The sequence below is a fragment of the Nothoprocta perdicaria genome, unplaced genomic scaffold, assembly GCF_003342845.1.
Source record: "Nothoprocta perdicaria isolate Ctin4 unplaced genomic scaffold, notPer1 scaffold_56, whole genome shotgun sequence".
Taxonomy (NCBI): Eukaryota; Metazoa; Chordata; class Aves; order Tinamiformes; family Tinamidae; genus Nothoprocta; species Nothoprocta perdicaria.
In genome coordinates, this window is record NW_020455821.1 from 426,782 (window position 1) to 444,688 (window position 17,907).

The 17,907-nt window shown below is 35.6% G+C and overlaps 1 protein-coding gene across 4 annotated transcripts in view; it reads right to left on the minus strand.

The window, feature by feature from the left end:
• NEK1 (NIMA related kinase 1) overlaps positions 1 to 17,907 on the minus strand; it is a 37,647-nt gene that overhangs the window by 4,680 nt on the left and 15,060 nt on the right. For 3 of the 4 annotated variants that reach the window (XM_026048675.1, XM_026048674.1, XM_026048672.1), the window contains 17 exons: positions 16,299 to 16,477; positions 16,084 to 16,215; positions 13,973 to 14,075; positions 12,036 to 12,119; positions 11,509 to 11,592; positions 10,058 to 10,138; positions 9,833 to 9,928; positions 8,891 to 9,064; positions 7,098 to 7,163; positions 6,771 to 7,005; positions 5,768 to 5,920; positions 4,858 to 5,043; positions 4,155 to 4,269; positions 3,848 to 3,930; positions 2,934 to 3,151; positions 1,584 to 1,738; positions 440 to 651 (listed from right to left, as the gene is read on the minus strand). In XM_026048675.1, coding sequence (XP_025904460.1) covers positions 440 to 651; positions 1,584 to 1,738; positions 2,934 to 3,151; positions 3,848 to 3,930; positions 4,155 to 4,269; positions 4,858 to 5,043; positions 5,768 to 5,920; positions 6,771 to 7,005; positions 7,098 to 7,163; positions 8,891 to 9,064; positions 9,833 to 9,928; positions 10,058 to 10,138; positions 11,509 to 11,592; positions 12,036 to 12,119; positions 13,973 to 14,075; positions 16,084 to 16,215; positions 16,299 to 16,477 — 2,356 coding nt within the window. The remainder of the gene's footprint in view (positions 1 to 439; positions 652 to 1,583; positions 1,739 to 2,933; positions 3,152 to 3,847; positions 3,931 to 4,154; positions 4,270 to 4,857; positions 5,044 to 5,767; positions 5,921 to 6,770; positions 7,006 to 7,097; positions 7,164 to 8,890; positions 9,065 to 9,832; positions 9,929 to 10,057; positions 10,139 to 11,508; positions 11,593 to 12,035; positions 12,120 to 13,972; positions 14,076 to 16,083; positions 16,216 to 16,298; positions 16,478 to 17,907) is intronic. The other variant, XM_026048673.1, reaches the window with a different exon arrangement.

Below are 17,907 nucleotides of genomic sequence, written 5' to 3' on the forward strand. Positions count from 1 at the left end.
CAAAGCACTGGAACAGGCTGCCCAGAGAGGTTGTGGAGTCTCCTTCTTTGGAGATCTTTAAAACCCGCTTGGATGCAGCCCTGTGCCACGTGCTCTAGGTGACCCTGYGTGWGCAGGGGGGTTGGACTCGATGACCTCTGAGGTCCCTTCCAACCTTCGACATTCTATGATTCTATGATTCTATATATAATCAGTGCCTAACAAATAGCTAACATTGAATTTACTGATTGCGACCCAGATGTTCATCTTGACATTCAGAAAACATAAATATTTTTTCTAAGTTTTACATAAAAAGCTATTAATCAGACCTTCATTTTAATTTTCATTATTCTCATTACTTCAAGTATATAATGCAAAATCTTCTTTGCATTGTTAACATCAGTAAAAACAAGTCTCACAGGTAATAAACAGATAAAAATGAATATTGTAGAGAACATACCTGACTGCCATTCTTCATTAAGGGCACTTTCACTGCTGGGATTATTTTCATCTTCCTCCTCCAGCTCTGTACCGTTTGTTATGCACTCTATAGCACTGGCCTTTAAAGTTGATTCCTCCTCTTCGCTGAATTCCTCACTGGGTTGCTCCCTAAGTAATTGTTCCATGGAGGCCTGGAGTTCCTGCAAATCTGTATCTGTCTCCCCAAACATACTAAAATAAAGTGACATCAGAATCTATAATTAATATTCTACAAGAAAAACTCTGAAGGAAGAGCATCTTTCTTTTATTAAGCCAACTGGAATAGCTGAAAAATATTCTAGACACATAAGGTTATGATTGGTCCTAAGATTCTCTGGGATTGGTTGATTTATTCAATCTCACGGAGAGAAGAAGCCACTGCAATAGCTACACAATCCGACCAAAAAGCCCTGCAAATTACAGCAATTGGGAAGAAATAGTATTGATCCATTTGACTTCCAAAGGAAGCAAGCGAAAAAACTAGGGGRAGAGAAAGGAGAAGGAGTCATAGATTTGATCCTATATCTGCACGCTATGAAGAAATGCTGAAAACAAATAAGACTTTAATCCAAATAAAAAGTAAATATGAAGCAAAAAATGTAGTATAGATCTTAGAACAAATATAGCACTTAACTTGATCCCTGCAGACTACTCAAGCTATAGGAAAAAGTCAAAAACAGTTTGAGTCAGAATTTTAATCCCCGAAAAAATTTGAGGGAGTTAAAGGATATCCTGATAACAACAACACGGGAGACAAAATAGAGTGCTCAGAGCACAAGAAGAGAAATATTCAAGAAATCTATTTCTATTCGCGTCAGTAGCTGTCAACTTTGAGGTTTCAGTGAAATGCAAAGAAAAAAAACACAGAAAAGCATCTTAAAATTCTGGGTGGAAATTCATATAGTCATAGTAAACAGCATATCAGATTATATTCTTAGTTCTCCAAATAAGACAAAGTGACTGGCAATTTGAACGAATTTGTCTCCTGAAAACAATGTAGACTTCTTAATATTTGGTTAACCTTTCCCATGCTGTTAAACTGTGTATACCTATTGGTGTCTAACCAAAATTATAGTTGGCATAAAATAACCTTTCGAAATGCTAAACAGACTTAGCACACTTACATATCCTCAGAATCAGAGGGTCCCTCTTTGGCTTGTTCATCTTCTGTATCATCTGTTTCGAGATCGCCTTGACGCTGTACATCTGCTACGCTAGGCACATCGACTAGAGTTTTGTACAATTTGGAAAGATCTGGCAGTGAACAAGTTCTCAACATCTGCAAAGGTAGTAAGAAAGCCTCACGTTTGGTAACAACTCAAAAGAGCCCAAGGTTACAAATTACATTAAAATCAACTTTCTGTGCTTCCTCTTTTGAGGGTCAATTTAAAAATAAAAACGTCCAGTATAGATAGCCTAAATATTGAAAACCTGACACACGGACCTGCCTCCAGCTAGGACACTAACACCTGTTGCTGTGACAAAAACTTACACCCAAAACATACCAATTATGTAATAAAAGATGACATAATTGAGGTGGTTTCCATTATCCAGCTTCAAGACAAACCATTTCATAAATTAGGGAGGTTAAGAGTAGGCTAACTCTCCATGAATCGCTATTACAGTCATAAACCCATTTATGTGAACATATGGATCTGTGAACATGGATCTGTGAAAATCTGCTTGCAGTTTGCCAAGAAACCTTATTTTCACAGAGATAAAGGCTGTATCTGTGTAATGCTCCTTAGCAATGCAGCAATCAATTGAGATTCCTCAGTGTCTAACTGATCATTAAACAGGGCAGCTTCTGTACACGCACTCAGAAAAAAGGCTGAGTGCCATTTTTGGCATGTTAGAATGAGGGCAAGTGATTCTAAGAAAGAAGCTATTTTTATCTTGAAGTTTCAAAACTACTTGAAAAATATCTTCTGCCATCCTCTGATCCTTTCACAGACTGCAGATTACCTGTGTAGCTTGTCAGGAAATACCTTCCAAAGGGAGTTACTTCTACTCACTCTTCAGCCTTCCGGCTTCACCTGTGGTAGCTGATTAAATTCTACAGAAACAGAAACTATCATCTTGTTGGCATAAATACCAGAACAACTTGACTGATCTGTTCAGTGCTTCTGAAATTGGGAATTAGGAAAGACGGGAAATTAGGGATTTCCTCATGAACAACTCCTTCAGTTATATCCCTCAAAAGCAGTGGTATTCCTCCATAAACATTTTGAACCACTGCTTTCATCATTGAGCATTTTAATGCTCACAGTGCTTTTGGGCTCTAGCTGATATACTGAACTCAGTGAAGACCCACTGCATGGCAGACATTACACATATACAATATCTGCTGAAACAGCCATGCCATCTCTTCTGGCAATGAAGTTTTTCAGGGTAAGCAAGCCTAAACAAGAAAACAAAAAGAATACTTCTACTGTTCTTTTGGATTTCTTGATTTTTGTTTTCTTTTAACTTGCCTTTGGATTGTTTGCATCAAACAATCCTGTAGAAAGTCCTGTCAACAGAGAACTTTTGCCTTTATTTTTAGCTGGTGATATGGAATGTGAACGAGGTGCCAAGGGTTCTTCCTGTGAAGACTGAGCTGAAAGAAGTGGTGAGGTGGTTGGTAGAACCGGGGCCTGCGTAACCCTCTGGAATAAGGGTTCGGGTTGCGGAGAGTCACTGGAAGATGTTCCTGGAATAGTTAGAGAAAGTCTGTTACAAACCTAAATAGATTCAAAGGCCCATACTCTTAAATAAATTATAACTTAAGATGTACAATTAAAATAGAAAATAGATGGCACTACAAAATATTAATTTGACATATCATTTTAGTAATACATTATAATGTGAAGTTCTCATTATTTTTAACTTTTTGAGAAAAGAGAGCCCTCATATAGCCTCTTCTGCTCTCAAGTTTTCTTGTTTGTCATTACCTAGTGAATTATATTATCAACAGAATAGATATCACAGGAAAAACAGGGTGACTGTCATAACAGAGCATAAATCATTATCAGTGATACTTGAAAGTATTGCAGATAGATTCTGAAATTACTTCAAAGGCTACTAACAGCAAGCTATTCTTCTAAGCATTAAAGATCATCATTAGCAGCTATTTAAAATAGCAGCTTTTATCTCAACCGCAGCTCAATATTAGTAAAGACAGCAGAATGAAAGATTCTTTCTGAAATGCATTTACCAAGTGAAAACAGTGATTTTAGTAACATTTTAAATATATATTTTAAAAGCCCGTGGCATTCAGAAATTTGAAATTCAGTGGCAAGTAAAACATCAGAAAACCTCTTTTTCCAGGTGTAGTACCAAAGTGAGAAATGTACTCACAAGTAGTTCAGAGTGTCAGTTAGAAGGAACAAGAAAGTGCCCAACTAACCTTCTGGAGCTTCCTCTTGTGGCTGCACCTTGTCCAGGGCTACCTTCTCAGAAGCCACCTCACTTCCTCTGTCACACTGTGCCCTATTAAAAACACCATATCCATTGGAAATAGCATGGAAACAGTCATTAGCTTATTGCAAAAAAATATCCTCAGCCAAGTGCAGTAAAACTAATAAGTCAAACAATGAAGCACTAGCTAAAACTTAACATTTTAATGGAACCACCTAAATCCAACCAAATGGGATTGTAAAATGATTGTTAAAATTATTTTTTTGAATTGAAATGGTCAAAGGAAGAGTACTCACTTATCCTCTTGCTCTTTTACCCACACATCATTAACAGTGATGGGAAATTCCTTGGTTTTGGGCTTTTTATTTTCTTCTGTTTCTTCCAACATCTCTGCTTCTAAGTCATCAGGCTCTAAAATGAGGTGAAATTAAGCACCTCATTAAAAATATATCACAAACAACATGGCATGACAGACTACTAAAGTACTGCTTGTTTTATTTTTTTTCATCTTTAATATTAAACTTGAGACCTTGAGCTTTAATATTTTCCTGTATTTCACCAGAATAAGTGAAATAATTTGTAACCCCAGAACTAAGAGTTTGGCTCTGGTACAAGAAAAGTATTCTAAGGGCTCCAAGGAACTATGCCTTCTAAAAACCTCATCTCTCCTTGGCCAGATATTAGCAAGGTACTGCTATGGAGTACATGGGAAGAGATCCCAGCACAAGTGATGGGGAGAAACAAGGTAAGCAAGCACTTCAGAATTCCATTAGCCTCCTAGAGAGTTCTCTTTTAAGTGCATGTAGCATTTCTGGCATTCAGCATAACAGATAACATAAAATACAATACAGGCATAAAAAATATTTGGACTCATTTAAAAGTATTAAGAATACACAATTGAACATTACTTAGAGGAAAATATAAAGCTGTATAGGATCATTTTTGTTCATCACTGAATTGGAAAAAAAACCCTCTAATTCGAGCTAGCAAGAGACTCACCGTCCAGCTGAACAGGTTTGCACTGCACCTGGGTGGGTTCAGCTCTCTGAGAATCTTCTGGTACAAATGTTTYAGCAATACCAGTTGGTACTGCAGACTTAGCTCCCTCGGTAGAAATAGTTTTCTCTTCATTATGCTCTTTTATGATTAAGGACTGATGATCTCCTTTGATAACTGCTGCAGCATCTAAAATAAAATTATTCTACAGTTTTTTTACAGTGTTTTGACAGAGTTCAGTAGCAAACTATAGTGAGCTGAAATTCTTTTTTTTAAACATCTCTATTCATAGTAGAAAAATAGTTTGTTTTTATTACAACTACTATGAAGAGAAATAGAAGTACTTAAAAAAATCATTTTTGTTTTCTGTAAGAGTAGGWGCTCTTGCTACAATATAATTAGTCCATTAAGTAAGAAATTGAACCAAAAAAGAAAATCACTAATAATATACAAGTCACATGCTAACATGAAGGCTTACAGGTTATTTAAAATATAGTAAGCTGATGCATCCTTTTTAAACAACAGACTAAACAATATATTAATAAGCAAAATCTTGAGATGTTTCAACAAAAAAAGGAGATAATTTCCTTTCAAYACTTCTTCTCTAATGTTTTATCAGCTGGCAGAGTTTCAAATATCTTGGGCTTTTCCTGTATCAATCCATGTGTTAAGCATTTAGAACTGAGGTAATACTATTTTTTGCAATTCTATGTAAGGACAGAATATGCTTCTATTACTTCAAAATTGTCCTGAGTAGACAAYGTCACAATACATACTGGGTGACAGCTGTTTAAAGCAATTGTTATGTAATGAAAAGTAGAGTAGTAAATTCTTTTCATTTAAAAAAACACACAAACACAATTCAAGGTCAGGTCCTCCCTTTGCAGCACAAATAACTAGCACTGGGGCTTACCATGGRTAACATCTAGCTCCTCTAGTAATTCAGTCTGAAGCTGCAACTCGGCTTCTCCTAGGATTTTCAGGACTGAATCAGTAGGGCTTTTACCCCAGACTTTTCTGTGAGGTTCACCAATATCCAATTTAATTACTTCCCCCATAGTTTCTCCTGTAAGGATACAAACACAAACTCACCAGACTTTTGTTTACTTTGTATATAATAAAGGAAAACCACAAACTCAACAATTTCCTCAAAATAAGAAACTATAAAGTCAGACCCACGGCACTGTCCAAGTGTCCAAGCTTTTACCAGCAACTTGACATGCACTGTACATCTCAGCCCAATTATRCAGCTCTGTCTGTGCAGCACATGCCTAGTCACAGGAACATGGGACTCAGATGTCAGTTTTGACAGGATGAGATTGCCTACTCTGTACAATCCTTTTTGATTTTACCAAAGARAGGGAATAAGCATCACCATTTGGCACTTAGATTTAAGATTTCATCACTGTTTTCCCTACAAGACAATTAGATTACAAATCATCTCTYTCTCTTATTTTCACTGTATGTTCTTCATTGTATTGCAATCTTATGAGAACCAATGGATTTCTGCTGGAAAACAGAAATTTGTAACTGATGTAACTGCAATCTACTATAACAAATCTTGAACACCATCAGAAAGAATTTAAGAAAGTTAACAAGCTTGCATGCATCTTAAGTRCTTTCTATTCTTTTTGTTCATTTAATGCCTATTTAAACTTAAGCTTCAATAACCACATATTCAAATAGTCAACTATTTGTTGAAAATAAGGAATATTAAACTCCTGCAGGCCCTTTACTTAGCTATTGAATCTATGCTGTTTTCCCCATCATACAAAGGAAAGCCTAACCATGTGGTTTAGAAGCAGAAGACATGAAATTGCAAATACAGATAAAAATAGAGAACATGTTTTCTAAAAACCATAGAGTATGCATGGTACACTGATATACTAAAATCACAGTGATAGAAAAGCACTTACGGTCTGTTCCAGAGAGCGTGTCTTCCATTGATAACTGAGCTAGAGGAACTACCAACTCAGCTGCCCCTGATTCCCATTTTTTGCGATCTCCTACAACTGGACAGTTGTTGTCTTGATGTTCTTTACTGCCTTCAGACAAAACTGATTCAGATGTATTTTTAGTATCCATTTTTCCTTTCTCATCTTCTTGGGCTTTAAGATTTTGATTCAATCTTCTCAGTATATCTCGCTTATTCTGAAACAAGGACCCACATGTATCACTTAAAGTAATCCATTTTTGAAAGGGAAAAGAAAGCAAACCAGATTAAACTAAACAACTAGACATACTTGCATGGCAAAATCCGTCTTTTTTATTTCMTCTTCAGCTTCCTGGGTTAGAGTTACATTTTCTTCCTTTAAGTCCAAGAAGCATGAAAAACAATGTGGGATAGTATGTGAGAAAAATAATCTTCRGAATATCAAAAGATGTAATACAGAAAAGTCCATTCCATTGACAACTGTAGATAAAGATACAATGCATGATACTTCTGTTTTATGTTGCTTCTCAAAGACTGAACCTCAAAGACAGCTTCAGTTCTGAGCCTTTCACCATCGAAGTGGTGAGCAAGAGAATCRACTCAGTTTAAGCAGATACGAAAACTCAGAGGACAACACAAGTGGAGATGAAGCCAGACACCATATCTGCAGCAAAATGCCACCAAATTCCAACTTTAGAAATGAGTAATTCTAGAAAGAACAGGAAAGTGACAAGTACAGAGTTAAGAAATGTCTGTAAAGTAGAAAGGAGTTAGTGACAATAGCATACTTGTTGTCGAATCAGTAAAGAATAAGGAAACAGTAGTGCCTTAATATCTGGAAAGAAACATGAGAAAACCTGCCCAGAACAAGCTGACTGAGAAGGGTTGGTAGGTGCATAATAATACCAAACTAAAGCAAATATTCCATTATGTGAAGTGTTTTTGAAAATCTTTCTGTGTTCTTTTCTGATTGTCTCAACTATGGGATCCCTGGAACTTGAGCTATAGTACAAGGCCAAGGAGCCTCCAAAAGCAGTCAAGATGAGCTTCATCCAGGATACATATATACTCTTCAAAATTGTAAAATAGGAAACAGGTAATGAAATTGAAAGTGGAAATGTAGAACTTAAACAACAAAAAACAGTTGGAATAACAAGACCAGCCCTTTTARATTGCTCACTCTGTATTACATAGAAAACTTATTATTCATGTACTACACAAAGTCAATTAGACTCACCATCTTGTGTTATTGTAAGACAAGCTCATCGACATGAGAACAAGTGCTAGTGATTTAAACATTTCCTTTTTTTAATTTTATTTATTTTTTTTCTGGCTATCAGCTGACGACTTTCAGTGTAGCATATTAGCCACAAAACACTTTACACAAAATTTCATCATTTCTATAGTCATAGCCTTCATGGTTGTACACAGTATATAACTGCATTATGTTTAAAAAAGTTAGGTAAAAAACAAGGTTAATGATCAAATTAATGCAGATTGTATTCAAAACAAATTTCACACACATTCATGCATTACGTTTAGTTTCACAGCTGTTACTTACATCAATACTAACACGCAGACAAAAAAAAAGAGAAGACTATCAGACGTTAGTCTCTTTTCTTGTATTCAGTGCACRCTTTTTAACTCACTGAAACAAGAACTAAAATAACACAGTCCTRTAACTCAAAATTTATGCTGTCACTTCCATCTGGTATCGCCTGAATTCAGTAGCCAGATGAAAATTCTTGGTAGTTAGTGACTTCTTCCACCCATCATACCTGAACTCATYAGAACTGATGCTGAACCTCAGCATTCATAAGAAATAAACTGCTCAGTCCAAAATGGATTGAATTATTTGGAGTTTCAATGCATCGTCTATTTCTATTTTTTTTTGTTTGTTTTTTAAATTATTTATTAAATACATCTAGTATTCTTAAGCATTTCAGGTATTCTTTTAACTATCTACACATTCTCCTCAAACTGCTTTTCCAAATCATACTGCATGATTTGGATCCAGTTTTGATCCAAACTGCGTTTCCAAATGAAGTATATTTTCTTTTTTTTTTCCCCCCCATTTCTTTGACCTTCTGGCAAAGCACTTACCACACCCACTTCCTTCAAAGCAGAAGTCATGGAGATGACCGGTGTATCAGGCTTCAGTGGAAGCTGTGGCTTGGAAAGGGCCGCTCCATGCTCTTGCTGGCCATGCGCAGGACTGTGTCCTGCAGCTCCCATGTGGAAAGGCACATTAGGATTCTTTACTCCTTTTTCTATCAGCTGTATGTAGTTAAAAATAAAGTTATATAAAAAGTTACATCTATAAAATTACTTAGACTAAATAAATTCTACTTGAAGGAGAATTCATGAAAACTGTTTTCAATCAATGTATTTATGTAGTAATTATCTTCATTRGAGAATGCTTAGATGTAATATTATGAAACCTCAAAACTTTACACTAAAAACATAGCACTGAATAAAATTCAGAAGTAAGGGGCTACTATAATGGTGGGAAGAAATGTTTTGCAAAGCCAGTGATCATTATCTTTAAATTCAAAAACAGAAGGAAAGTTATATATGGTTTCAGGCTATGCAAATAATCACAGCAGGAACAAAAAATAGGCCGTTACCTTTAAGGCATGATGAGGAATAACAGCATTAAAGGACAATAATATAGAAGATTCAATTTGAGTACTTCTATTAAAATCTACCACCAACCACACACATGCACTATTWCCTACTTCTAGTACACAGAAGCCAAAGAAGATTATGTCCACTTTCATAAAGTATGGAACCTTTTAAAATTACTTAATGCAATTCTCATGGTTATCAGCTTTGACATTTCAGGTTTTTGTAGCCCAATTTTTCATTCAGGTATACCTGGCTTCTATTGAGCATTCTGACCAGCAGACATCCTCCCCAGTTTCAGAAGTCAAACTAATTATCTAAGCTTGAAAATCACAACACAGGATYTCATTCACACAAAAATACAATACTAGATACAGTACTATTTACTTGGACTGCATATAATAGATTTCATTTGCTTACATGTTCTTCCCAAGCTCTTTTTTCTCTTTCATAGGCTTCTTTCCTCTTTCGTTCTAACTGCTCTTTCAGAACTGCAGCTCGAGCATTTGCTTGGGCCTGTAAGAACCAAAAAACAACAAAATATTGATAACAAAATGAAATGGCGGGGGGGCGGGGGACGAGGACTCGTGAGATGCAAAGGAAATTTTCAATAATGAATTCCAGGTCCTCTCTCCTCACAATTACCTTCTGTGCTTCTATTTTTTTGCGTTTCAGTTCTACTTCCTCGCTTGATTCTTGTCCATCAGAAGAACTTCCAGCTTCACTCTGCAAAAAAGTTCTTAAAGAATTATTATGAATTCAAGTATTTAAAAGCTGAGAGCTGGTGATTAGTGGAATCATCTAAACTGATTGCTTGTCTAACACAGGCCACAGTTTTACTTGGTGACTCTTCACTCAAATGTAATGTCTGTTTAGACTAAACTGTATTTTTAAGATTACTTTTTTATGATATGAAGTTTTTACCAATAAAAAAAATGATGGTTGTATTGCTGTTCAGACAGTGGAACTTGAACTAGGAATATTCCTTGCAGGGCTCTCCCCAACATCCCTTAAGACTGTTGCATATTCTGCAGGTAAGGTAGATACGAGAAAGGAATTACAGTTTCTTCTGTGTATGTGCTCCCCTTATTACTGCAAGCAAGGCTGAACGAGTGAAGGTAAAATGAAAGCAAGCAAGAACACACAGAGACAACATCCAAAAATCTCCATTTTCCAAAAAACTGCTACTTCTGCTGGCCTTTGCATGTTCCTACTTATAGAACAGATCGACAAAAATCGAGCATTAGAAAACTCTGAGAGGAACATATTTTTGCCAATGACCAACTTGGGCAAACTTTTTATTTAATCTAAAGTAATTTTTTTTTTTTTTTTGCTTTTTGCAAGAATAAAGAATATCATGCCCAACTTGGTTTCAGTCAGATAAAACACTTAAGATGTAAAAAAAAAAAAAAAAAAAAAAAAAAAATCCCAAAACTTTTTAAATGGCACTTTTCATGGGCCAAGGACAGAGGACCACTGTAACTGAAAGCAGCCAATACACACAATATAGGATACATATCTTTATACTAATAATTTTGTATCTCTGACCAATTAAAAGATTTGGGCCTGATACAAAGCTGAATCCCTGTACTGAAGCTGTCATCCACAGATCATCAAAATATATATTTTTAAAATTTATCTCTATCTTAGAGATTTTTCCTCTGGTAAGCTTAACGCTTAGTGATTCTCAAAATAAAACTCATCTTTCTCCTGTGTGTTTTGATTTCTCTCTTACATAAATTGCATGTGCATTTCATTTGATTGTGATATGCAATCTCTTTGTATATTATTGGCATTATATTGCTCTTCATGTACTCTTAGCATAAACTATTTAATTCCTAATAAATACCACAAAAAGAACCTAGCTTCTGTGAGGTAGGTTCCTTGAATTTTCTTATGTCCACATTTGTATCTAGGGGGTCAACATTGGTTTGCAAGAATGAATGCATCTAGAGGGAGGACAAAAGAAGGAAAAAAAACAAAAGACAACAATAACAGACAGAAAAAAAAGAGAGTAGAAATCCACACGGTGACTTTAAAGAATTGCCTAGAGCACTGCTTCCCATAGGATATGGAACACCTTTCCTCCAACTAACCTTTTCTCCACGAAGCTTTGCTTTAATCTGCTGACGTTCATTAAAGTTTTGTAGTCGGATCTGTCTTAATCTTGCCAAATATTCCTAAGGCAAAGAAAGGAAGCAAGTTTCAATTAGTCAGAAGTGGTCTACACGAACATTTTTAACCTCCAGGAAAAAAAAAATCGTCTATTGGAAATAAAGAAAACCTCAGTACTAGGATACCATTACACCGGATTTAATCAAGGGAGCTAGGAGTGATTATATTTATTGTAAAATGTTTATGATACACGGAGTCATGTCTATGTGTATGTATATTCAAGAACTTCTCTGAGATGGACTGCTGTAGACAACTATTATTTTACCATTAAGCATAAAAAACAATGAAAACCAAAGAAACACCCCTGGAATGCTATCCAGTAAATCATTCCTACAATATGGAGCTCTTATTCTGTTGCCCAGATGGACCATGCAGGAAAGCTAGGCAGAGGCAAGGTCGAAATGGTGACATTTGTGTGATCAAAGTGGCAAGCATGCGGCAAGCATACCTCTTCCTCCTTGTTTCTGCATTTCCTTCCTCTTGCAGAAATGGGCCTGCCGCCATAGATATCTGCCACGTTTTGCAGTGCACCCTGTTTGCCAGTTAATGGGATCGATTTAAGATGATTAAGATGTAATTACTTTACTCAAAAGAAATTGAATCATCAATAATTTGCAGTTGCTTGAAGTTAAGTGACAATCTCTTTCAATTACAAGCAACATTTATCACAAATTAGGTATCACGAGTAACCAAAGAGGACAGAACCTCAATACAGTTGTCTTTTCACCTGATCTTCTACAGCTATGTTAAAAAAAGGGGGAAAAAAAAGTTCTGAGGCATGAGTTTTTTCACATTTGGTTTATATACAAATGTTGGCATATAGTGGATATTTGTTATTGTTGAGTCAAGCTTAAAACAGAATTGAAATCTCTGTATGTTGTTTTAATAAGCATTATTCATCATTATGACAAATTTGATTTTTTTACATCCTACAAGTAGCAACTCAAATACTTATAAAATATATATATATATATATATATAGTGTGTGTGTGTATACACACACACATTTTGCCTTTTACATTTAATATGCTATGTTAACTAATACATTTGCATTTACAATGTTTATGCTTGGTCCAAAATAAGACAGTAAAAGAACCATTTAACTCATGGTTACCTGTTTGGTTTAAAATCGTTACTGACCAAGATAATTCAGGTATGATCTAACATATGTGGAGTAGGCTAAAACATGCCGATTTGTTAAGTCAGAATCAAAAGCTTACTTTCAAATTTATACAAGAATAGAAAACACACACATGATGGTTATGTGCWCCTTCTGCCTTATGTAACACCAGGGCTTTAGCTTTCTCAAGCTGGAGTACTGGGAACCACTTCAAAGTCAAAATATTCTTTCAACACAAGGCTAAAAAGAGTAATTAAACAATGAGGAAGACATTCCTAAACTTCTGAGGCTTACTCACTAGAGGGAGTCAGAGAACCAATTAAAAGAAACATCCTGGTACCAACTAACAAATTCCTGAGAAAGGACTTCATAAAACCTGGTTTCAACATAAAGTGCTGATTCAAGAAATAAAACAAAAATATTTTCCATATTCACCTTTTCATTAAAAACAAACGAAACCCAAAGCAACAACCAAAACCAACTTTCTTTATGCTCATTCCTGAGCTTTACAACAGCCCAGTGGCACTTGAAGACTTATTTCCCATTCTAGCACTCAGATTAGCTCCAGGCTTTCTCAACAAACTGACGGTGATTTATGTTCATTTTCTTTACAAGAAAAAAGAAGGAAACAAGAGGCTTAAGAATTGATATTATCACTGAACACTGGTAATGCTTCACAGTTGACTCATCTACCTARATGAACAAATGTTAATATTAAAAATTATTAGGACTCAAAGTCTTCAATGCCATACAGCCATAGTGAAGCAGCAAACTAGATTAGAGGCAGTTGCCTTAAAGAAGGGATACCTGTAAAATATCATAGACTCAGGTACCAAGTCAAACTTTAGACCCTTCACCTGACATTTTAAATCAGAATCTACTATATTTAGCTGACATTTGGTGAATTACAATGAGTCATTTGACTTAATCCCAAGTCTTTACACAGCTAAAAGCTGGGTATTAGCTGACCTTCCTACTGTTTTTTTTTCCTCTCAGATTGGTAATGGGAAGATCATCCAGATCATGATGATTTTTGTAAAATTCACTATTGTAGACAAGTTGAAACTTCATTTTAAGTTGCAGTTACTAAATCATGAGAATAAAATGCACAAATAAAGCATGTACCCCCTTTTGTTCCCCTCCCTCCCTTTTTTTTAAATGAATAAAGAAAATATGTAGCCAGCATTTTAAGCCTATGATGGTATTTTAAAGGTTCATAAAGAATGCTGAAATGGTAATATACATAGCAAGATGAGATTCCATACCATGTGTCCCTCAGCTCGGGCTTTGTTTTGCATGGCTTCTCTCTTCCGTTGCCAGAATTCTTCGACCTGCTTTTCTCTTTCTGCAGCTACCCATCCTCTTTGCCTGAGTAATTGCAAGATATATCAAGCTGAAAGTCTCTGATTATGACACTCAAAAGAGACAAACAGAAAACGGAAAAAAAAAAACCCAAAAACGTGCATTTACATATTAACTGGGACACAAAGATAAAGTAGCTTGCCATAAGGCTTCTTTTAAAAATGTATTTTATCTGGTAAAATACAAGTCAGACTATCATAAAAGGTTAAAAGAACAACTGAAAAACCCAAACCATGTTACTATCCTTCTATATTTTTGTCACAGAAATAAGAACCCAAGGCAAAATAATCTTAGTGCAGTTATTTCTGAAATGTCTCAGCTCATTCCATTAGTGTTTTTACTTCTGAACAAGAACCCTGATGGTCCTTCAAATTTTTCCTTCAGAGATGGGCAAGAACACATCACTCAATTCAGAGTCAGCAAGACAAATACTGCAAAAGTATTTCAAGTCTTGTAGTAGAATCTTCTACTCCTTGGATAAGCTTGGCACTAGTATTTTGAGGGTACTTGGCACTAGTATTCTGAGKTTGGACTAGATGATCTCTAGAGGTCCCTTCCAACYTTGAATATTCTGTGATTCTGCCTAATTTTTCATTGACTGCTTTTAGGTTTTATGGATTTCAGATCTCTTCTTCATCTGCATTTTACTGATGTTTTRCAGATCTCTACACTATTTCTTCTCCACTAAAAATATTTTACCAGGTTGTAACCAAATTAGTACTTAATATTCTCAAACGTATGAAGCAAATACTAACAATGTTTCCTAACTTTGGAGATGGCCACACTGCATGTGATGTTGAAAATAAGCACAGGAGAATGGAAAAAAAAATCTATGTCAGTTGGGAAAATACATTTTCCAGTACTGAAGTATCTCTRCATACTGAAGCATATATTTTAATATAGAATATATATACACACAGGTACAAATTTATATAGCTTATATATTACAATCTTTTCTTTTGAAGGACCATAAAATTCATGTTAAACATGCTATAWTATTACTGTAATTTTAAAGAAAGTCTTTAAAGTTTTTATAAATATATGTATAAAGGTTTATATATATGTGTGTATATATAATCTATTTATATAGCACACAAAAACAAATACGTGTGTGTGTTTGTATATAAATATATAAAACGCGAATTAAATTTAGAAGCACAATGTTTTCTTTGACCATTTCCTTTTCCTCTTATTACCTTGATCTATCTTTCTGTTCATGGAGCATATTTTTGAATCTGCACAAGTTTATATAATGCATGAGAAGTTTTGTCCCTCAGAAGCTTGAGTCAGCGAGTAATGCTCAAGAACTGGCTTAGTGAAAATGACACTTCACCATTTACTGCTCTCTAGCACAGACAGTCTTCAGGGAAACATTCACAGATTTTAAGTAAAACAATTTTGAAAAGAATATTAAAAGAGAGAAAACATTAAAGAAAATATTTGTATACAAATTGCACATGTACTTTATAGCAATTATCAAGAGTAAGCATCACAGAAACAGAAGTTGCATACCACTGTAATACCTGCTATTCACAGCTTTTGAAGAAAGCTGCTGCATTTTTTCCACAGATCAATATACCGGAGAGCTAAAAGGTCTGAGACAGCAAACTACAAGAGAGCATTCTAAAGGCTGGGCTAGCAAATCAACCACTTAGATGTCAAGAAGGAAGTCAGAATGAGATGAAAAGTGAAGGAAGCACCTTGGCCAGTAGCATAAGTAGAACTATGAAAAAAGAAAAGGAGGCTTATCTAGACTGTAACTGCATTAAATTAAGAATTCTGGCTGAAATCTAACCCAGTTACAGTTGTTAGTAATTCAGTTTTTCTACTGTTAGAGAAAGCCAAAGTATCCATTGGTTCTAAAAACTTTGGTCTGTGACAGACCAACACACAACAGACAACACGGTACCAATGGATAAACGTGCTTTGGAGACATCTCAAACTACTAAATGAAACAAGACACAGAACAGAGTCTAACACGTAGGGACAAATTTATGAGTTATCATTGTCCAACCTGTTTGCATTGGCTTGTTTAGACACCTCCTTCAATCTTTTCATTTTTTTCCTAATTGCATCAGCATCAGGTAAATGGTGATGACCTGCAGGCCCCTTAGAAACTCCTGGACGTATTCCAGGTGAAATTCCTCTGTAGATAAATACGTACAGCAGCTTTAATTACTTTCATCTAAAGCAGACTATGGGTAGCCTCCCAGTGGGAGCTCACCATACCTTTCAATGGCTTCACGGCCTTGTACACGTGTCCTCCATCTGGCTTCTTTCTCTTCAGCTACTTTCATGTTTTCCTTTTGCAGTTGCATCTGATCAAAAATGGCATGATAGTGTTCATACTGTCCTCTGGAAGACACAGGGAAAGGACCACCACCACCTCCACCACCATAGTATGGTGCCTGGAAATGAGAAGGGTTAGAATAAGAATCTTAAATATTGGTCTTAACAAGCCCTTCCAAATTCCACCTGCCCAGCAGAGGAGGATGATTATTGTGTTCTGCAATGATTCTGATTTGGAACCAGAGCTTTTATTTCTGGCATGTTCCTGCTTTAATATACCAAAAACAAGACTGAAAAATTAGAATTGTACTTTTCAGTTAGCATGTCAGAACAAAACAGCATTTAGTTCTCTCTCATAACAGAGAGAGATGTCACATGTTTTGGAAGTTACTGGTAAAGATTCCTTTCAAGCACAGAAGTACCTCGTGTTCTATACTACAGAAATGATATTTAGCACAAAAGCTAAAAGTGATGCAGTGCTAACGAAGGTACCAATGAGTAACTTGTATTCAAACAGACATTTTTTAAATAAAGCTGAAAACATTGAAACATGCTTTGGAGATTGCTGAATGGCATGAAATGTTATTCCAAATGCAGATTAATTTTAAAATCCCATTTTTATCAACCTATAATTTGGTTGCATCTCTGAAATTGAGAAACTATACCATAACTTACTCTATTACAGAATAAATTTCTCATTCTCATAAAATTAAAATCCCTACAGAAATTCCACATGAAAACAACATCAACCCAAAAAAAATGTTGCAAGCAGTAACAAATAGTAGTAGCCAAGGATGGATACAGGAAAAGTGAAATTGGCAAAACAAGGTTAAGGTTGTCAGCACATGCATAAAAATGTCCACTTTATACCTAGGGGAGTGGTCAAACAGCCCATGAGAGTGAATCTATGGAACCTGTGATCTACCTGTTCTAAATAAAAAATAAACACAAAGCAAAGCTCTTGAGACCATTTGAAGTTACACCTATAGCTGTTAGAGCACAGTTTTGAAAAGGTGCATCTAATGAAATAGTATGGTCAATCACTAGGCAAACGTTCTGGAGTATGTACTAGTCAAGAGTCTGCGGAAGAGCTGGAGCCTCCGCTAGAACCATAACCCCAAAGTCAGCTCCTTGACATCTTCTTCCCTATTTTTTTTCAGAGACAGGTGCYAGCATCCAGTCTCCTAAAAGGAAGACAGGAGAAGAAAATGATGCAGTATGAGGCACTCTTCTGTGCCTTCATAGGAAGCTATGAAGCCTACATTAATGGAAAGTTGAACGCTACTATTATTCTGAGCTAATAGCATCACCAAGAAATCACTGAACACACTGTTTCCATGAAGGAGAAAAATGAGAATTWAATCAAGAATACCATGGCAATAAGTGAAAATCTACACTGATGATAATCTACTAGACTGCAATAAGATTTACACAAAACTACCCAATATACTTGGAGAAGAAATCTAAATCATCTTACAAGCGATACTTCGTGAAAATACACACAACCACTGAATCTAAATTTCCCATGGTGACTGAGTACTGAAGGACA